The sequence below is a fragment of the Chroicocephalus ridibundus genome, chromosome 8 (genome assembly GCF_963924245.1).
Source record: "Chroicocephalus ridibundus chromosome 8, bChrRid1.1, whole genome shotgun sequence".
NCBI lineage: Eukaryota > Metazoa > Chordata > Aves > Charadriiformes > Laridae > Chroicocephalus > Chroicocephalus ridibundus.
Window position 1 is genome coordinate 2,840,492 of NC_086291.1, and position 22,329 is coordinate 2,862,820.

General features: G+C 43.1%; 1 protein-coding gene across 1 annotated transcript in view; it reads right to left on the bottom strand.

Moving 5' to 3' along the window:
- The window catches only part of ROR1 (receptor tyrosine kinase like orphan receptor 1), a 174,980-nt gene that overhangs the window by 24,827 nt on the left and 127,824 nt on the right, over positions 1–22,329 (bottom strand). Inside the window, exons 3-4 of the mRNA XM_063344922.1 lie at positions 19,012–19,299; positions 17,855–17,885 (exon numbers count right to left, since the gene is read on the bottom strand). Coding sequence (XP_063200992.1) covers positions 17,855–17,885; positions 19,012–19,299 — 319 coding nt within the window. The remainder of the gene's footprint in view (positions 1–17,854; positions 17,886–19,011; positions 19,300–22,329) is intronic.

Genomic DNA, 22,329 nt, shown 5'->3' on the forward strand with positions numbered 1-22,329 from the left:
ACAAAAAGTATTTAAGCGACCTATTTGACCAGGCAGCTGATATTCCCTGGAGACTGTTCTCCATCACTGCCACATGGGAGAGTTACTACAGGTTTGTACCACTTTCCCACATAGGAATGGGTGAACAACACACCCTTCTGCCCCTCGGGGTCTGCCAGGAGCATATGCATAGTACTACAAATAGGTCATATCACAAAGGACATACTTAGCTTACACTCAGTCTCTAGTCAGATAAAAATCCCTAATACTAAGGAATTTATTCATTATTTAGTCACATGAAGTTATGCAGGTCGTTCAGATTTTGTTGAGCAATAAAATAAATTGCAGATTATATTGTGCATCTCCCCCACAAATTTGATTTTCTCCCCCCTCACAGCATACAGAAAAGTTCACCTTTGTGGCATATTAAAAAAAGAAACCTTAAACGTAAGAGAAATACAGTCAAGGTTGGGTCACCTTTCAAACGGCTTGATCTGGACATTAAGGGCTTTATTCCCAAATATTTTACAGGCATCATGGGGCGTCAGAGCGACTGTTCATGCAAGCGATGCCACATGAGAAGGTCTTTTTACACCAAAAGTGGGGCATAACCAGGCTGTAACGCATGAGGAGCCGCGTCCTCCGAGGAGCACTGGGTTGAGGAAACAGGAGGGAGAAGGCTACTTTGAACCCCTGCGATCAGAAGAGGGCGAGAATAACAACAAGGTTTTAAAGTAACACCTTTCTGTTTGCCTTACATTAAATCTCTTCTGTCAGATGTCCCTTTTTTAAGGAAAAATTAACATTTTAAATTTTCCAGTTTGCAGTTAGCATTGCTAATGATTCCTGTCTCTCTCACAACTGCTTATTCATTGCTGACGACCGAAACCGCTCAAGTGTCCAGCAAAAGAGGTTTTGCTCGGCGCTGCATGACACACACTAACCTTTGCAACAGGATAGTCAAGTCTTCTGCAATGCACAGGAAACAACACACATTCATCAAGGAGAATACAAAAACTGAACATTTAATCTAAAGTAAAAGTCAATTTTTTACGGTGTTAATACATAGACTATTTAAATAACATGGGAAAGTATCTCCATTTGCATCCTAGGCATTTTTTTTCTTTCTCTCCTATGGAAGGACATCCAAACTTCCCATTCTCCAGCAACATGTCTTAAAGACCTGGTTTATTCCCTGATATAACTATTGAGAATTGTTCTTTGCCCGGGAGGGACTTCTTACGGAAGGCAATATCCCACTCCTTTCTGGGTGTCAGGACACTGCAAATACAGCTTTGAACTATTCCTAACTGAGAAAAAAACTTGTAAGCACCAAGAGTTGATACTGAACACTACAAAAATGAGTTTCAGAACTTCTGCAGCCCGTTTTCTCTCTCACTCACTCTTTCCTGCTTTACCTTATTTTCTGAAGTCACAGCTTCATTTCTGCTCCTCCCTCCCCTCTCCTTCTTTCTAACATCTAATTTGTCTTATGTGACTCAAATAGGTCTTTCTTCTGGTGACCTAATATTTTAACCTTAAGCATGATGGAAAACAGACTTCACAAATCTGACACTTGAATTAAAAGTGAAACACATACCTCGGCACGAGTTAATTAAAAATAATACATATAACGTTAGCATGTTTAAACTATTATCTGATCAAAAATTTGCACCCATCAGTAACTACTATAGTCCACAATTGCTACAAAGAATAACAGTAATAAGCTCAAACTTACTGCAAAAATTGGCTATGTTGCTTTTTCTTTTATTTAACACAAGGGTACGGAGAGGGACGTCAGCACGCCGGTACCTGAACATGAGCGCTGTACCTGCTCAGCATTTTGCATTGCTGTTAGATGCCCCAATATTAAGCCAAATACCAAAAAATTAATTGTTGATAACTGATTTTACAGGCATAGAGCCTTGTTCCTCTCCACGTGGTAACTCTTGCCCTGATGGGAGAGGTCAGGAACTGCAAAGGAAGGACAGGGGATGGAGAGCAGCTACATGGAAAACCATGATTTGAAATTCCAGACTCCTTTATAAATGTAGTGGTAAACATATTTTTCTAAATGGCCTTCCAAGGAATTACGTCAAGTGTTTTTCTCCACTGACGAGCAGTCCGGGGGTTGCTGGGTTTATGAGCATCATACTCATACTTCGGCTGGGGGCAGCTGGTAAAGTCCAAGACCGTTTTAAGCAGTCAGTCTTATTGAAATAGCTGGTCAAGTTTAACAACTGTGAAAACATCCAAAGTTCACGTAACTCGCAGGTCTAGCGTAAATTCTGCCCCTGACAGACACATAAATAGAGGCTCCTCAGCTGGGAATAGCCAGTCTGCTTTAAAGGCTAGCATGAGTTATATTAAACTGAGAATGTCTTGTGAAAAAGATTGCTTTCGAGATAAGAAACTCATTCTTAAGACAACAAACATGAGTGAAAATATGCTTCAGTGAAAATTAAGATCCGTCCATCCATTCCCTAATGGTAATTGGATAAGGCTCGGAGAACTTGTTTGTTTTCTTTAAAAGCATTTTGCCTCTCTACGTGGGCTGCACAGACCAGCGTGAAGCAACCACGCTTTGGTAACCGTCTCGGGACCAAAATATTCATATTTTGGTCAGCCTTGAGAAGGATGCCTGGCCCTAAATTCTGAAAATCCTGATTTGAAGGAAGAACTGTGTAAAACCGGCAGCTTTCTACTCAGAAATGGGCCAAATCCCTTCTAAAACTTTTGTTCTTAGAAAAAAAAAAAAAAAAAAGGCAGGTGCTGCCTTTTCCTCTTGCTACCCCAAAAGAGTGAATACGTTGCAACACGCCTCCCTGCCTGTTTGCTGGCACCAGCATTAAAAGAATTATTACGGGAATTCTGACCTCTTCTTTTTTTTTTTTTTTTTTTTTTAATTTTTTTATTGTGGTAAATAAAGGTGGAAACATCTAATTTTGCAAGACCAACCAGTTCAAAACACTACAAGCCTAAAGCATTTGTCTGAACAACTCAAAGAAAAGCCCAGCTCGCCTGCAGTAAGGTGTTTGTAGAAAACATGTAAGATAAAGACGATCTGCAGCTCATTTACAGCCAATAATTGGTATTCCAGGTGAGAAAAAACCACTTTCCTCCCCCCATAGCCAGCACCATGTTTTTTATGATTCAAATGGGGGGAGAAGGAAAAGGCACGTATTTTTCTGGACATGTCCAAATTTGCAGGAGATGCGATTTATTGATATTTACTAACAAATAAAACTCTCCCAATTGCTTTATTCAGTTTTATGTTATTATTCCAGTGTGTCAGCAATTGAGAATAGTAATTCGATCGAATTTTGCGTTAGAAGTAATTATGCCAACTTGCCGCTGGGAACGGATCACAAACTTCTAAGCCATTTTACACGATTACTGGTGCGCTTTGACGGAAACTATGTTGGGAGTACTCATGATATGGGCCGTACCATCGCTCGGTAGGAAAACGCAGCCGTGTCCGCCAGGCTTCCCACCTGTCTCAGCACGGCGTGGTGGCCTCAGCCGCGCGACACCAAAATTTCAGCAGTAATTCTGAAATTAATTGGTATCAATAAGGTTATATGCACGTTACGTATGATATTAAGGCATTCCCTCACTGGAAAAATATTAGTTAAAATAATAGAACTGTTTCTGGAACCTTGTTTTAATAAAGTCTGTCCCGGCATACTTTTGCAGTTGCACTTTATCGAATCTAAAAGCTGCTTTTTTATCTTTGAGTAGGTGAAATGCTGGTTCGTATCAACACTAACTCTTATCGTGGTCTGGTAATATAAAACATGTATTTTAGAACTGCATAAAAAATTAAATAAGGATTAAGCCAGACATCATTTAAAAAGGCATGCACACATACCATCCAAGCAGCAAAGCGATTTATGCACAGTGTGTGTGAGACAAGAATCAAAGGAAACGCTGGTATTTATACACCCTTGCTCCTTTTATCCAGCCAAGGAACTTTATTTTGGCATGACCACGATTGCCTACTTTGTCTCACAAAAATGCCTTATGGGCCAAGGACGGAGGAACATTCCTGGGTTATGCACACTGAGGAAAAACACGGAGCAGCTCCGCAGAAACCCATGGAATTTCTCCGGGTTCATCCCTGAACAGCTGAGATCAGACTCTGAAACAGTCGCAGCTCCTGATGCCAACTATTGCCCCAAACACAGCTCCTAACGCAAAGCAAACACTCTCCAGATCATTCCTTCACATTTATCACTGCTAAAATAATATTTTCTCTCATTATCTTCTGTTTCTTTCAAATTTGCAAATGACAGAGCACCCACGGAAGGTCAAATCCTCACCTCCTACTTGTGCCTGGGCCAATTTGCAGAGGAAAATTGCGTTGTGGTGGAAAAACTGACACCACCAAATTTTAAATAGATGCTAAAAAAATCACCAAAAGTCAGACAAAGAGATTTCTGAAACCAGCATAGCTGCAAACAGTACAGAGGAGGCTTTTACTATGCTTTTAGGTCCAAGATGAAGAGATTGTGCCATAATTCATATTTGTTTCTCACAAGATGGAAATGGTGGAACAGTCAACAAAAATGGAAAGGAAGTGTATTTATTTTCTTATCATATAAATACAATAAAATAGTTTATGTTCCAAAAGTAACTAAAGAAGACATTAGACAGCACCTACTAAAACCAGATCTTTTAAACATAGGTGGGTCAAGGCAGCATTGCGGTCTTGCATCCAAGAACGGTCAAAGGCAACATTCCCGTGATCTCTTCACGGCTGTTGATCTCCCCGGCAGCCCTCGCACCCCGGGTGGAAAGAGCCGAGCGACCCCAGGTCTGCTGGCCTTACACCGACCAAGACAAAACAGCGCAACGGCTCAAACGGAGCCCAAACAATGCAGGATTTGAGGCGGTAACAGAGCTGGTGGCGATTCCCAGGAGCTTACGGAAAAGAGACCTCTCAGAGGCGCTTTGGCAAAGTCAGGCGTTGGGTTGTAAAGATAACGATGTTTGTATATTTAGAATCTTATACAGGCATTTGGCTTGACACAGCACAAGCATGTTCAGAAGCTAAAGGCAGATAAAATCAACATGACACGTCTGTCTGTCTTTCTTTTTTTTTCCAAGGATGTGCCCGAGCTAATTCAAAACCACTGGATTTGGAACATAACATACCCGAGAGAAGTACTAGAGCCTGTGTATTCCCTGGGATGGCTCCACGGAGGACTGCGACGGCCTCTTCTTGCCTCCAAACCTTCCAAATCTCTAAACTAGCTGTGAACCTTGAAAGGGGATCAGCTTGCTAAGTGTTCTCGGTGCTAATTGCCAGGCAGAACTGCGGCGAAAGAATGCGCCCATTCATCTCGAGCAAAATCAGGAGTGAGAGAAAATTTATTTATTTAAAGTAAATTTACTGACACGAGAAATTTGCCTGGAAAACTACGGCAGGGTAACATTTGCGATTAATTTTTTGCTTAACATGGATCTTTGTTGGCTCAGGCATCAATAATAGCATCCAACTAATAACAGGTCAGATGATAACTGCTTTCCTTCCCCACCAAGGTAACCACACGTATTTTCCTGTTAACAAGATCAATAAACTTGACACATTCTGAAATCGATGATTAACTCCTTTCACAGTATTTGAAGTCACCCAGGGTTATTGCTTTGAACGGCCAAAGCTCGAGCGTCATGCGTGTTTTCAATTATCAGGATAAATACTGTAACACCTTATAATCTTCTTCCTCACACTTCATGATTTTGTGATGAAGTAACACAAATTGTGATTGAGTACGTACAGGAGGGCAGCTCAATGATGTTATCTTTATAGAAAAACTCATTCTGAAGGTTTTACACCATATTGCAGCACAGAAAGCACCCTGGGTCAATACAGATTTATTCTCTTTTTTCATGTTTTTACTAGACTGAATAAACACTTGCCCCAAGACTGAAACCGCTGATTCTCCCAAAGGCTGCAGAATCCCAGGGTAAACTCTTGAGTTGAGCTCGGCGTGATTGACACACACTCCCAACAAGGAGCTCCACTGTTAGTTCGGGTGAGGATTGTTCCCTCCAGCTTCACCTGGGCTTTCGCAGCCTCTTCATCGTGGGGCTCTTGCTCACCACGCTCCCAACGTTGGCTCCCAATGGCATTGGGTGGCCCTTTTAAATTGCTGACTTTCAGGTGGTCCTCATACAAGAGTGACCCATTTAAGCATGGGGATGCCTGAAGCATCCCTGTACTTGCCCTCCCCTGGGAGCGGAGGAGCTTGTTCCCAGCAGGCACGCCAGGCCAGGTCTTATGAGGAGCAGCTGAGGGAGCTGGGGGTGTTCAGCCTGGAGAGAAGGGGGCTGAGGGGAGACCACCTCGCTCTCCACAGCTCCCTGAAAGGAGGCAGTAGAGAGTTGGAGACTGGTCTCTTCTCCCCAAGTGACAAGCGATAGAACAAGAGGAAATGGCCTCAAGTTGTGCCAGGGGAGGTTTGGATTGAATATTAGGAACAATTTCTTCACTGAAAGGGTTATCAAGCATTGGAACAGGCTGCCCAGGGAAGGGCTGGAATCATCATTCCTGGAGGTATTTAAAAGACGTGTAGATGTGGTGCTGAGGGACATGGGTTAGTGGTGGTTTGGGCAGTGTTAGGTTAACGGTTGGACTCAATCATCTTAAAGGTCTCTTCCAACCTAGACGATTCTATGATTCTATTTAAGGTGCAAGGAGAAACACCCTATAATCACTGAACCTTTTATGAAATCAGAAGATCTGAAGGTATGTGGAGATTGGATAAGGAAGGAAAATTTGCAGCTGCCCGGGCAGTGATTTTGAGGGACAAGCAGTGGTCCAGCACACGGCTCTGGGTCCCAGTCCTGGGATGTCTCGTTAGGGAAAAGGCAAAACCTCGGTGCCAAATCCATCTGAAGCGGGAAAAGAAGCATAAAGTGCCCATGGGAAGGGGGGCAGGAAGAAGAGGCCTACATATGGACAGAGATGACTTTTCACGTGGGTGAAAGGGAGCCCAGGACAGGAAACAACCAGGCACAGGCCACAGACACCGCCTTTCGCCCTTCCACTACCCACGCTTTGTTTGCAATACCATAATTATCATTATTGCTATTTTTTATTCTCTTGAATAATTGCTACCATGAGCCAGAAGAGCTTTCACTACCCTAATGTTTCAAATGTTTCATCTTAATTCACTTTCCAGTGACGAACCTCCGACAGAGCCCTCACTGCTCCTCCTTTTCTTGGTTCCCCATCGACACAAACTGAAAATAGCAGAAGAGGATTTGTTTAAGGAATATCAACAACAGCTGGGCACTAAAGAAGAACAAAATGAGAAAGAGATTGAGATTTGCCCACTGAGATTTTACTACCTGGTTACGCAGGATATTTTATTACAACCACAGAAACGTTATAGGCCTTTAAATAGGATTTCCCCCATAATTAAAGGCCTCGTGGCATAGAGGAATCTCGCTGTACCTTGGAGATGACCTCAGACATTAACTGGTTTCTGAAATGTTTGACTATTTCCTTACTTCACCCCTTACACCTGACCAACTCCTGTGGCTGTACAAAGGGCCAGAAACCCAGGGAAGTGCTGTAAGGACATTCAGCCACCAGAACTTGCAGATTTTTAAGTAAAACAAGACCGTAAGAGACTTTTAAACACGCTTGCCCCGTGTGACAGAAGTTCAGTTTTCTCTTTCACAAAATCATAATAAAGATGACTGATTCACAATGTCATTTGTCAGTTTTCCGGCTTAGTTACATTTAACTCATTCCATGACAGCTAGAAATCATTTTATACACATATACAATTATTTCCTTTCTTTCCTCCTACATCTAAAAGCTTTTACACCCACCTCCCCAGAACTAACACCTGTACACATTGGGCAATAACGCTAAGGAGGCAACAGCCAGACAAGAGAAACTCAAGTAGAGGGACTTTTCACAAGGGCACGTAGTGACAGGACAAGGGGTAATGGCTTCAAACTGGAAGAGGGGAGATTGAGATGAGATCTGAGGAAGACGTTCTTTGCTGTGAGGGTGGTGAGCCCCTGGAACAGGTTGCCCAGAGAAGCTGTGGCTGCCCCATCCCTGGAGGGGTTCAAGGCCAGGTTGGACGGGGCTTGGAGCAACCTGGGCTGGTGGGAGGTGTCCCTGCCCAGGGCAGGGGGTTGGAATGAGACGGGCTTTAAGGTCCCTTCCAACCCAAACCATCCTATGATTCTATAATTCTAAGATTCTCCTGCAACACCAAAGTCTTACACTGACTGCCATTCCACCGCTGGCTGGTGGGGAGGGAAATCAAGGAGGTTGGTTTCCGGTCTTTTAGCTTTTTGTTGTGGGTTTTTTTTTTAACTGCTTAAGATAGACCAGCAAACCCCCAAAATATAATAGAAAGCTTCAAAAGCCTGGGACTGGGATGCTCTGGGCACTTGGGCTACAACACAAAATAAGCCCCTCCTCCCCAAAACAACAGCAGCCATCTCTATTTTAGCAACTCTTAGATGAAGAAGCCATTGAAGAAGGCCCTCTGTTTTAAATACACACAAACAAAACAACGGACCAATAATTTCTGCCAGAAACTTTAAGATACCGCGTTGTTTGAGCCTAACACAAACCAGGTCTAATCCCACGTGAATCAGAGACACTCTAAAACGTATTTTTTCATTTGCCCTCTTTGAGGACAAGACATACATTCAGGGCAAGTCCTTTCCAAAATAAAGCAGCACAAAGACAGGCTGTGTTTAGCCAGCACTGTAACCTGACCCGGGCCAGGAAGGGTGAAATTAATTGTAATATTGTCAGATCTTGCCTCACAGCCTTCGGGCTCAAAGAAATCCTTGTAAGTCATTTAAATTGCCCTTACGATTAGAGCTAAATGAGAAATTTTTTTGATGAAAATTGTCTTAGAGAGAAAATATCATCTTCTGAAAACTGGAATGTTTCACAGAAACACAGTGGTTTGGACGAAATTGCTGCTGTGATCTTTTAGCAGCTCCAGAAGGAGTTTTTGGGTTGGCCTCAAAATAGTTGTTATCTGGAATGACCACATGAAATATGGGAAAATCAGGTTCTATCTCTGCTCTAAGGCAGAGCCAGCATCTTCCTCCTCTCAAGTGAGTATACCCTGGGCTAGGGGCCGTGCAACATTTATTTTCTGAGAAAAATGCCTAATGGTCTCAGCTTCATTTCAACATGGAATAAAACCAAATACTGACGGCTCGATATTTTTAATCAAATCCAATACTTTTTTTCCAAACAGTCTTAGCTGCAGCCTTAATGCAGAGCTTAGGAGCTCGGGTGCTCTGTCCTGGGGTGGACTGAACTCCTACCCAGGCAACTGCTGCCAGGAGCTCAGTGGGAAAATGGCCCCTGTGTGACTTTAAGGATATACAGCATTAATAGGAACAATACTTGGCAGGTCTGACTATGTGGTTTAACTCACAAGACTCACTTTATTATCAGACTTAGACACAGATTGCCGACTGTGCGTAATGACCTTTTTTTTTTTTTTTTTGCAACAATTAAAGAATATCTCCATAAACACAATACCCCGAAGGCTGCAGATGACCAGGGTAAGTCACGCAACTTTTCAGCCTTTCCTGATTTGCTTTTTTTTTCCCCTTTCTGTTGCCAAACAGAAGAAACTTCAAAATGATTCTTACTTTGCTCCTTTTTAAATAAATTGGGAAAATACGCACACAGTCTGTAACTCAGGGTCAAATTATGTAATTCCAGGATTTCTTTAAGTGTTTGTATAAACACCGACAATTGAGAAAAGCTATTACTATTAGAGAAAGGAAAATCTATCCTCTGTCTGCACTTTATGTCTCAGCCCCCCCCCCCCCTCCAGGTTTCTGCGTGGGATTTGAAATATCCCTAGATACCAGTTTTAAAAAATGACAATAAGGTATCTGAGCCTATAAAGACAGCATAAATTCACCTTTCAGTGTTACCGTCAGCATTCATCACACGTGGTCAAACAAACGCAGTGCAACAGGACTAACGTAGCAAGGCTAAATTAGCCGTCTAAAAAGCAGCTAAAAATAAAAAGCACAAGACTGGATTCAGTATTTCCAAAATGCTGAGAGCTGAGCACTTTCACAAGTGTAAAAGGTAAGTAAAAGCAATGTCACATTTTCACCTTCACTTCCAGTTGCTACAAATCCTGTGTGCAACGTCAGGCATTACTGACTACACAACCGGGTCGTATTAAAGCCTCATAGAAATAAAAGTACAAATACTCTTCAAATACCGTCTGTAGCATTCCACATCTGCCATTTCTATAGCAAACATTTATTTGCATACGTAGTTGCTATGGGTGATCCTGCGCAGAATGAAAACAAATCCAGGCCTTAACAGCACATTGTCTTTTCCCTTGTATTACAAGAACGCATTAGGGAGCTCTGGCTCCTAAGTCATAATGTACTTTCTCATTTTTCCCTCCCCACTTAAAAAAATATTGACATCAGAGTAATTAATTTGTTTTCAGATAATACAACTAAGTCTCCATACTGTGTCATACCTTTCCTTTGTGCCGCATGAAGACAGAAGGGCTTTCTGTTTGCACTGCAGGCAGATAAGAGTGGAACGCTTCAGCTAAAATTCGCAAAAATATTTATCAGATACCCTTTCAAAAGTGAAAAGCACTTTCGAAGGTCAACCTTTCTCCAAACTACAGGTCAGCTTCTTTTCTGTAGACTTACCACAGCATAACAAAATACAGTGTAAGCCACTTCATTAGTAAGAGCTGGGGTGAGAGCTCTGTGGCAAAGAACTCGGATTTTTGCGGCATTGCTCACATGAAAACCAGCGGAGGCTGCACGGCCGCAGCGGACAAGAACAATAACCCCGTGGCTCAGGATCTGGCCTGCTCCTCCAGAGACACGGCTCAATTCTCTATTCCGTTGCAGGCTGCACATGCCGTACCTTGGGTACATCCCCCAGGGTGTCAAACCCAGAGGTGACTGGCGTGACTTCTGCTGAAGTAGCACCAACAGCTGCGGTTAAGGCAACCGAAACGCACCTTTAATCTTACTCTGGCTCAATTTCCCGTATGTGGTCTGGGAGATAAGAGGAGGTAAAGAGGCAAAGGATCCTGGGATTCTCAGATAATGTGTGTATTTAGCTATGTAAGTATCCTGAAGTAGATAAAATGCACCAGAATACTGTCTGTAGCCAATTCATTTAATACAAGATACAAATATGACTTCCTAAATTCTATACTACATTTACCCAGAGGTTTTCCTTTATTTTCGCTTGCTCAGGAAGGTCCAGGAGCATGCCCCCTCCTAAACCGTACACCCTGGTGCCTCAGCAGTCACTTCACTGCCCGCGATGCTACAGGGACATTGCAAAGAAAATCACATCAGGATGATCAGACCAAGGGAAAAGGTGAGACAGCGGCACAGAGATAAGTGAGCACCGGATCAAAGCCCCAGTGAAGAGGACAAGTCCTGCTCTCCCTGGAAACATTTCATTTCCATGACTGGCATGCTCACAGCAGATAATCTGACTCTCAGACCCTGGCAAAACTAAGGGAGTATTATTTTCACTCGAATGAAGTAATGCAACAGAACGTAACATGGTTTCTGTCAGCATCAGCCACTCAGACTTCATCTTCATACCGCCTGATTTTTTTGCACAAATATATTTATATTGGCCTCCACATAGAATATCCCACTTCCAGCTTGCGTCTCAGCCCCTCTATGCCGTACCTACAAGCTGTTGCACCAACACGCAGCGGGGCTATAAAAGACCCCGCGCCAAAACTCCTGGGACTTGCATTCAGTCCTCATTCAAAATTTCCACTGAGGTGGTTTCTGTGACGGCCACAAAACACATCACAGGACTGGAAATCAAATACTCCTCCTTCACCAAGACCCCGGAGGTCCAGGCTGGTGCCCAGCATGGGCGCAGGAGCCCCGGGTGCTGGTGGTGGGAACCAGCAGGGAGGTGGGTGTCGGGATGCCGCTGGAGCGGTTCTCCCATCAATCCACTCTTGCCTCTTTATCGGCATTTTTTCTTCTATAAAATTTAGCTTCTATGGCCAAAAGGGGAAAGTCTCTCTGTTACTCTATGAAATCCACAATCAAATACACAGTTGGCCAAGTCTCACCTGGACGCTGGCCAGTAGTTACGCTTTTTCTTGTTGAAGGAACCATGCTGACATCCAGCTACACAGAGCCACTGTATAAAAGATCTGTTTTACTGAAAAACCCAGATGTGTTTAACTAAAAAAATAATAATAAAAAAAAAATCTTAATCACTGAAAAAGAGGATGGGAGAATCCTGTGGGGCTTGTGGTTTCACAAGCCTTGCAAGCTATTTCTGGGAATCCCAAACCCCATTTGATTTTATGAATCAAATGCCCCTTAAAATTACAGCCCTCTCCTCTCCTCTTCTCCTCCTCTTCTCTCCTCATTGCCAGTGGTTAAATAAAGAACAAAACAATACCATATTTAGGTTATATATATAAAAAAGTCTCTGTTGAGAACAAAAGGACTGTTCAAGAGCAATCCTGACACAAGGACTGTATATACTCTGCTCAGGAGGTGCCAGTCCGTGGCATATACATCCCGGCTGATCCACACTCACGCCGTTGTCTCTCTGCAGCACAGTAACCACTGCACATCCAAGAGCAGGAATACTGATGAGTTAAGACATTTTTCTCCTCTAAAACCTAAACCACCACATCTAGCGAACATAGAGAATACTTCCAAGAAGTGCCATTGCTGTTCTTCCCGTGTTTCCGCTGTAATTAAGTCAAAAGTCTGTGTTGTTGAATGAAATATTTCACCTGCAGGTTAAGCCTTTTCGAAACATGCCCACAACACAAGAAATTGGTTTTGTGCAGCTCCGACACAGATTATACAGAGCATTTTCCAGACCTCTTCCCACTGGACTACACTCCAGCAGGGTTTATCTAGCTCGCTTTTAGACTGGGCCATGTGAAAAAGCATTTTTGTTTTCTTTCCCACTGTGGCTCTTGTGGCGGTTCTTGAACAGAGTGCAAGTTTGCTGCATCTCCTCGAATTTCAGTGACTTGCTCCTAGGATTTCTCCTGGTGAAGTTCAGGAGGGCCATCTCTCCAGGCAGCGGAAACAATACAGAATGAGGAAAAAAGGACAATAATAATGGAAAAGATTGGGCACACAACCATTTTCCAGGCCAAAATATCTCTATTGTTATATTAAATTCTCTCGTCTCCAGGAATCTGCCGTGCTCTGACCTCAGCCCTTTCGGATTTTGTTCTCTGTAGCAACCTGAGGGACCTGAGGGTAAGATACACACTTCTGTGTCCTTAAAGGACCAAACCTTGCCACAGATGATAGATAAAAAGTGAGTTTCAAAGTGATGAGAAGCATGAGAACTTCAAAAATAACATTAAAGTTACGGTCTATTGGGAAATTTTTAGAAGCGATGACTACAGCCATGAATATATGTGTATGTAAAATATCTATACACACAGAGAGAAATACGCAACACACAAGCATACACCGATACACCGACACATGCTGGAAAACAGTTAACCAGCAGAATGCTCCCCTTGATCTTCCTCAAATTAGTCAACGAATTCAATTTGAGTTTGCGTTCATAAATTCTGTGGAAAAAAGAAGGGGCTAAATTAGCTGATGGTGGTCTTTTACAGCAAGAGCCAGCAGGACCTGACTTATCTGCCAGAAGAGCCCCCCCCTGGATTCCTGCCTGTTGTGGAGGTGCCCTTGACACCATCCACTTTAGGGAAACTATTCCAGTAGCCCAAGAGCCGGAGCCGGCGCTGCCGTCCGGTTCCTGGGCACTCTCCCCACAGCTCACCACGCTGCTTGGAGCGGGCGCTCTATCTACAGCACCTTCCGGCGAAACCAAAGATAAAATAATGATTTATTTATAAAGCGGGAGCGTGGGTTGTTTTTGCTTTTTAAAGAAAAGCTTCTCCAAGCTATGTCAGAGCCGCGGAGCAGCAGAGCACGTTAATGGAATGTAACTCCGTGGCCTCGCAGATAAGGGCTTTAAAGCTGACCTTTGCCAAACGCAGGAGAGTTAAAGGAAGGACGTTCAGGTCAGCCAGTGCTTTTCACTGCGGCAAGACCTTGGGATTCTGGATTTCCTTACGGATTGCAGCGGAATGTTTCTGCTGGAGTTTCTTTCATTCGCTTCAGGCTGATTTGCAAATCAGACTTTTGGCTCTAGCTGACTATAACAGTGCTAAAGGAAAGCAGAAAGAATACGGATATAACACACACACAAATTATTATGTTATCTAGCATTGCCTGTCTTCTTTTGCAGAAGTCATCCATTTAACCTTTTTATTTTCAAGCTACAGTTGGCCCATCTATTTTTCTGCCATCACATCAGGGCAGAACTCTGCATCTATAAATTACGCGGAGAAAAAGTGCTGAGCATATGGATTTTTTTAAAAAACATGATCCTCAAATTAAATCCTGAAATGAACAGAACCTTCCACTCACGGTAGGTTGATAAAGACAACATGGGAAAAGCACACCCACAGGGAAAGGCTGCTGCTTGCCATCGATTTTGTTCATTGCCTTATCATAGGAGAAGAAACTCACGCTGATAAGGCACAAACACTATCCAAGTAAGAGTTTTCATTTCCGCAACATCCATCAAAGTGCTTCCCATATTCAGCCTTCATTTAACCACTGTAAAATAATAAGATATGTCCGTATGATGATGTACGGTAAGTGTCCCTTTGTTCAGAGCGACACCAGCGGCCAGCTTGCACGGCTGGGGAAGAGAGACGTAGGTTCCCGTGAAAGTATCTTGGGGAACCAAAATCAGCTGGACCCACAGACGCAGAGCCAGTTTACCCCAAGCACCAGGACGATGCCCTAACCTTCGAAGGTATTTTCTGAGCCAGCTTCCAGGACTATTCCTTGAAGGAAGTGTTTCCCCTTAGAACTCCCACAAGTCTTAAACGTTGGGAAGGGAGGTTGACCATGAACTACATCTGTCACCTTGGAACTTGAAAATTGAGGCTGGCACGGATGGGGTTAGTTTTCCCAGATAAAAGCCGGTATTTCTCATAACTAGTCCTATTGCTTATCTCATAGCAACGAGGAGACCCAAAATGGCACCAAGACTATGCAACAACACAGTAGTCTGAAGGCTGATGCATTCCGAGGGTCTCATAGGGTGCTCCAAGTTCTCTTCGCAATTGAAGAAATTTACAATCAAAATACCAGAAAAAATATGTTTTAATATCTAGAACAACTTAAATTTGTTTTTCAGACAAGAAAATATAGCAGAGCTATACAAACTGCTGTTTCCCTGTGCAGAAGAGTACTGCTGCCTTTAACTAGTACTCCTTCAAACGCTGTTTTGTGACACTTACCTCTGTAATGCGGGATCATTCTTACCACAGGCACTTCCACCAAATTTTCATTCATTTCATAGCTACAAATTGGTTTGCCAGCTTGTACGGGGAGAAGGCTGTGCATGAGTAGGCTGTACAATACTCAAGATACCGCTGGCACGGAAAGAACAGGAAACAGCGAGGAACAGATTTCGAGGCAATTTCTCTCCCGCATTCCACAACATGCAATTTCTCCTTGCGATTCACACAGCGGGACCCGCTGCTGCTATCCATACGGATCTTGCACTCATGCCACTGGCAACGGATACGAACTAGGTTCAAGATGACATACACTGACCTTTTTCTTACTCTGATTTAGTATGAGTTCCAAGTTTACCATTTCTTTGTCATAAGCTCCTTCCTGATTCTCTTATTTCATAGATTAAATCTGGCTTGCTTCTACGGGAATGTAAATGTTCTCCATTCAGTAAAACAGAGGTCCCTCTGCACATTTCTTTGGAGACGTTTCTCTCCAATGTTTAGCACAACGTGACCTCTTACTAAACAGAGCCCACAACCTCCCAGGATAATGAAGTGTGATTAAATATCTTTTGTGGTTACAAAATTATAAGGCACAATTATGAAGTCAACTATTAAAGAAGAAGTCTCACTTTATTTTCACCTTTTCTCACTCTTTTGTCTTTGTACCTGTGTGTCCCAATGGGCAGCAAATGCTGAAAACAAAATTGAAGTCTTAGATTAAGTCACTTTAAAGCCAATTTAATGTTTGAGGTGGTGCATACAGAAAACAGTGATTAGTTCTTCCCTGGATATATGGGCTTTGCACGCAGAATAAGACAGGGCTATGGTAAGATACTGCTGCTAGAAGAAGGGTGCTTAGCTCAAGTGGAGTGTAATACTCCCATACTCCTCCTCTCGGAATTAGCACTCATGACGCTGGTTTGGTTTTTCCCTCGTGGTCCGGATGATGCTGTGCAGACATCGCCTTAGAGCTCAGCCCAACACTCACTGAATTAGAGGGACCATTTGCTGTTACTTCTCTGTAACTGGGTGAGGCTTTTAGCTAGTTAAGTTGTGGTCCTTTTTAGGGGGGTGGGGGGCAAAAAAAACCCAAAACCCTGCCAGAAAAAAACATGGGAAAAAGGTACCCAAACCTATTTTGTTTTTAAAAAGTGATGCAATCCTGAGTAGCCAAGACAGTGAAATTCCAGCAGAGCTCTCTGCTTTCTGTGCTCACACTGCTCTGCCGTGGGTTTCTGACCACCAAGGACACGTTGCTTAACCTTACAAATTGCGGAAACCCCAAATTAGGTGGAAGCAGACACAAAATACGCATCTTCTCAACTCATTAATTAAGCCTCCAAACCGCTAAAGAGCCCGTCAGTCCCCACTTCCCACAGCACAACGAAGCTTTCCTCCCCAGAACATCACAATCTCAAAAAGGAGTCTAAGTCCAAACAAGGAGCTCCCCTTCCAAAATAAACTCAGTAACTTCATGTCAGGTACCTTCAAAAGGGAAGACAAAAACACATTTTATGATGTTCCATTAGAGGGCATCCTAGCATGTCCTTTTGTGGTCAGATGCTTCCCCTAATTTATACCCTTTGCAATACTTTGTGAACAATCTTCTATAAGGACAGTCAGGAACATTCACATCCCCAAACTTTTGCATTCCCTGCAACCGTATTAGCAGTTTCATTTTATGTTTTAGTTGGTACTGTATTTCTCTTCCGATGGTGCACCTTCCCTCACCAGGAGAGGTGGGGTTTCAGTATTGTTCCATGCATGTAAAATCTGAACAAGGTGGACATTCTATCACAAAATTAATTTCAAACTTCAGAACAGTTGAAGATCACACTTGAAAACAATAAGGGACTATAAAAGCTGAGCAAGTTTGATCGTGTATCTTGAAACTAGCGGGGAAGAGAAACATACGTTCTCAAAAGCTACCAAAGACAGAAGCTCCAGTGCCAAAATACAACCACGTGGCAACTGCTCAGACCCAGCAGCAGGGACCCGGCAGGGTACAGGGGGCTCCAGGATACAGGGAGCTCTCGTAAAAACAGCCGCTGCTCCCACCCAGGTACCCAATCTTCAAAAACTCATTTTTAAGACAGTTTACTAATACAGCTACAGATAGACACAGAGTCAGCTTACGACCAGCAGTCCCCTTAAAATCAGTAAGAAGCCCCTAGGTAGTAAAATCTACTTATAGTGACAAATATTTTCCAGATTGGGCTGTGACATGTGTGAAAATCAGTTTCTGCTCATACCTATAGGCACCTGGAAATCAGTTCAAAGGCTGAAGGCACCAGAGGATCTAAAGGTAATAATATTGGAAATTAAGAAGTCTAGTGTAAGAAATAAGAGCTGACATGATAACATGAAAATATATCTAAGAGACAGATAATTCCGTTACAATAAATTACCATACTATCTGACTTAAAGTGGAATGTAAAAGTGCTCCTGTCACACAAAATGACAAATGAACTTCTGACTGCTGAAACGCAAGATTAATGAATCGACATAACAGACATGAAACAACTTACGATGATCCTGGACTTGCTGTTGGCGGGGGACCTGGAAAAGTGACAGAAGAAAAACAGCGTGATGAGTTATGGCGAGGTAGCAAGCAGGAAGCTTTCGAAAACCTTTTAAAAGATAAAAGCAACAGTCTGTCATGTTGGATGTGGTTTATGCAGTTTAACAGACAAGTCGCAGTTTCTCAGTACCAAAGACAAGACTGTATCCTGGAGCAATGATTTTCTGCAAAACGCCGTAGATGAGGACAATAACCAGGTGAGACACTCATCCTGCAATTCAGCAGTGTCGCGGGCCGTCACAGAAAAGCAAACCACAGGAGGCTTGTACAAAAGCATGTTGTAACTACAACTGGGAGAAAACAGCATCGTTTCCCCCTATCAATCTTCATTATTTATCAGGGAATTCACCCTAGGCCTGATTCAGATGCATGGATCAAATGTGTCCTGCCCCCAGCGGGCTCTGGCTGGGAGGGTTTTGCTGTTCCTGCCCTCCCTGCTTTTATTTGGGCAACTACTGGAAGGCCTGGGCAGACGGCGCACAAGTTCACCGGCACAGCAGGCTGAGAAGCCGGCTGCAGCAGGTTTCAGGGAAGTTCATACGAATGTATTTGCTCTAGAAACTGAATCGTGAGATTAAATATTGCTCCAGTCAGAAAAAAGAAAAATACTCACTGTTTTCTACAGAAGCGTCTATAAAAGTATCATTGTTCAGATTAAAATCTCCTACATCTCAGATACAGGCTGAAGGACAACAACTGCCTTACGAGACAAGACCTAATGATTAATTTCTTATTAAAATTTTAAAATTTGGAAGATTTATGAAAAAAGACTATAAAACTCATCACATACATCATTCGTTATGTGTTATTTGTCCAGCTCCTAAGAGGACTAACCAAGAGTCTGTGCAAATATCTTCATCTCAGTGAATTACTTCCCTCTGAAAGGGGAGGTGGAGGAGAATACGCGCAAAACCTGTTTCTCGGTTGGAATCCTCTCAGTTTTAAGATCAGCTTGTAAGGCAATTATCTTAATACAAACTTTGATTTTGAAGAAAATGTGCTTATTTTACCTGATAGATATATATATCTACCCCACTAACAGGTCTCCAGTCTATACCGCAAGCTGAAGTTTCTCACCTACTAGAGACAAAGGAGGTCACGTACCAAATTTCACAAAGAGCACACCAGTTGTAGAGACAGTCTTTCTGCCGTTAGTCGCAACGCACTGGAAATAGCCTGTATCCGTAGTGTCAAGGTTCCTTATTCGCAGCCGAGACCCGTAGCTTGTGGCACGGAAGGAGATCCTCCGGGGTTCTTGGACAACCGGAGCGTCGTTTTTCAGCCAACGGACCGTCGGAGGAGGATTGCCAGAGACTTTACAGTGCAGCTCTGCCGTCTGGCCAAGGGTGGTAGTTATGTTATTCATAGGTTCATCGAGCGTCAAGAAGTAGTCTGTTAGATAAAAAGAAAAAAAGGGTAAATAATGAACTCCAGCTCGGGAAACACCACTTTAAAGAAAACTCATGCTTGTCTTTGAAAGGGAAACAAAGGAAATGGCTATCAGGTTTATTAGAAAATGAGAATACTTGTTAATTGTTGTTTCAGGGCAGGCAATAGGTCCCACATAGTTTTAGACTGTAATAAAAGGAACAAATTTTGGAATTCCCATTGCACTATAGTAATGCTGTATTTCTGGAAAACCTCCCTTCCTTCACACACCCATGGATTCATTCTACTTTCTCAACATCATCCTACTGGGCTTTATTTAACACAGAAAAAGGGGGTAAGGCTGCTTCTTTTTGTTCTTTTATTTTTCCTTTTTGCCAACCAATTAACATGAAAAACGTATCAGAAATCTGGCTGCTCATTTTGATACCTATGCAGATCTGCTCCCGCTCACGTTAGGACCCACAAAATACAGCCATATATGAAATGAATTGTTCAGAAGCAAAGGTCTCAGAGCCACTTTCGATTGACAGACAGAGCAGTGTAGACATGTTATCAATGATTTTGCAAGCACTACCTGCATAGATGAAGGAATAAAGATCACATCTAGGAGATGAAGAGCTTTTCTCTCACTCAGTATTTCCCTTGCCAAGAGTACTACAGTTTATCTTAAATCTGAAATAGGTCTCATGATAGGTGCAAGCAGAAGATCAAGAATTCTTTTGTCAAGACAGGGAATGTTAAATCAACATGTTGCTAAATTAATCTCTTCTAATCCATTTGTGAGCACTGCCTTCTCCTGTCAAGTGCTGTTTCATTCCGCACCGTTCAGGAAGACGACTATTTCTAGTTAGCTGTATTCAACATTTAATTAAATCCTTTAAAGGCAGAGAGGGAGATGGATTGGGTACGGGGAAAGGAATACGTGGGCTTTCATCTCCGTGTCACAGGTTCAGATCTAACGGTGGTCATTACTGGCCAAAACCCATTAGGAGCTGCTGGCTGTCTCAGCAGGGCGGCCGAGGAATGAGGAACTCAGAGGCTGTACGCGGCTCCCGCGCTCTCACAGCCAACCCGGGAGGTCAAGAAAAGCCTATCAGCAAGTAGACCTGGGCTGTGCTGCTCACGCTCCACCGCTCTCAGGTACAGCTACTGTTAACTCCAGCAATAAGCCTGCCTAAAAGCATGAAAAAAATCTCCAACGCATATAAAGACAGCTTAGCCAACTAACTAATTCACTCCCCTAATTATTTACTTTGATCATGTCTTCACTGGCTACTCCCTTCATTATGCTTTGTGTATATCGATATCTCTTTCCTTTGTATTTAATCTGTTTAGCATGTAAGCACCTACCCTGTATTTGCACAGCACTTTATACAAGGCATCTCTCTTCTCAGTTGGTCCTGAGGAGCCGTAGGATAAATGTTTAGCACAAAGGAACTGCCCACGCATATTTTTGTTCACTGAATAACTAGTCTTTTAACATGCAGGTATGAAACTGTGCAAAATACGACTGTTATCTATACTCCCATGGATCTAACTAGTTAGGAAATCTATGTATGGGGTAAAAAGGGCAGAGATCCTGGCCTCGGTGAAGAGAGACGACAGGGTCCGATGTCTCTTCAGGGGTGTCCGACTGGCCTTTCAGCTCTCTGGAATCATTTCTGCATGCTTCCTTGCAAGACTAGAACTGTTTCTGACTTGCTATCTTAATAACCTCACCGGGAAGCCTAATCTAAGTCAGCACACGTATTCTTGGGTTCTCTCCACAATCTGGGTTTAATAAAATCACACTAAGAGCATGGAACTGGATAACCGCATTTAATTATCCAACGTAACATTTCTTTACCACAGTCATTTATATAATTCCTGATAACGTTTCAAAGACCGGCTCAGACATCTACACTATAACATGGTCAGAGAACAGAATGGCCTCAGTCCTGTGATGGTCTTGCTGACAAACAGCACAGTAAATATAACATTTTAAAGGTCCTATGGTATACAGGAGAGGCGAATAAAGGAGTAAGGATGTAGGGCAGGTTTTCAAAGGCTGGAGAAGGATTTTAAAGGATCAGTAGGCAGGGAGAAAGTATGGCGGTAACACAAGAGCTATGGGTGCAACTTCTCTATAGGTACAAACAGAAACAGCCTCTCAGCATTAGGAGCTTCTGACTCTTCCCTAAGTGTTCTCCACCTTCCTCCATGAACTACTACGGAGACGCTAAAACAAACCACATCTGTTAAATTCAGCATAGCTTAGTCCTCAAGTCCACAAATTTTACATCCAAATCATAAATGAGATCAAGCAGATCACCGGAGATGACATTTAAACAGGGCAGGTTTCAAGCAATTGGAAGCTTCACGAGGAGCCCTTCGTCACAGGTAAAGCAGTTCTGGACTTGAGACTGAGCTGAAGGACTAACAGTGCTTCCAGCAAACCCTGGACTGTTACTGGGGCATACAAAATTACATGCATTCCTTCCCTGGCATGCACAAAAGCCCTCCATTGCTGCCCTTGCCCAGAATGGAAGGGCTGAAGAGAAGTCCAATTTTATTTTTAATAATTGTGTCTAACTCTCACCTATCAAAGTCCATCAAATCTCCCAAGCTACTGCAACCATCCTCTCCCTTTACTAACAACTATGCAAAGAACATATAAGACAGTTCCTGCCTGCGGCCAGGTTTCCGTCCAGGTCACCCCCGTCAGCCACTCTCCGGTGCCATCAGAATTAACATCTCCTTCTTCTGGGACCAAAAGCCAAGAAAAATGGGGGTAAATCCTCCTTTTTGTGCTTTCAGCAGGAGGCGAACAAGGCTGATGAAACGGGATGGACCCACTGCTGGCACACACGATGAAGACACCATGTGGCATGGCCATGGTCTTAGAGCATGCTGCGTTTCCCCTTTCATTTGAAAGTCTCCCTGCCACCACGCAGCTCCCCAGATGCCCAGAGCTGACTCCCTCTGACCTAAAGAATAACTTCTTAGAAACGCGATGGCCCTTATGTACAAATTACTGCGCTTCTGCGAATTACC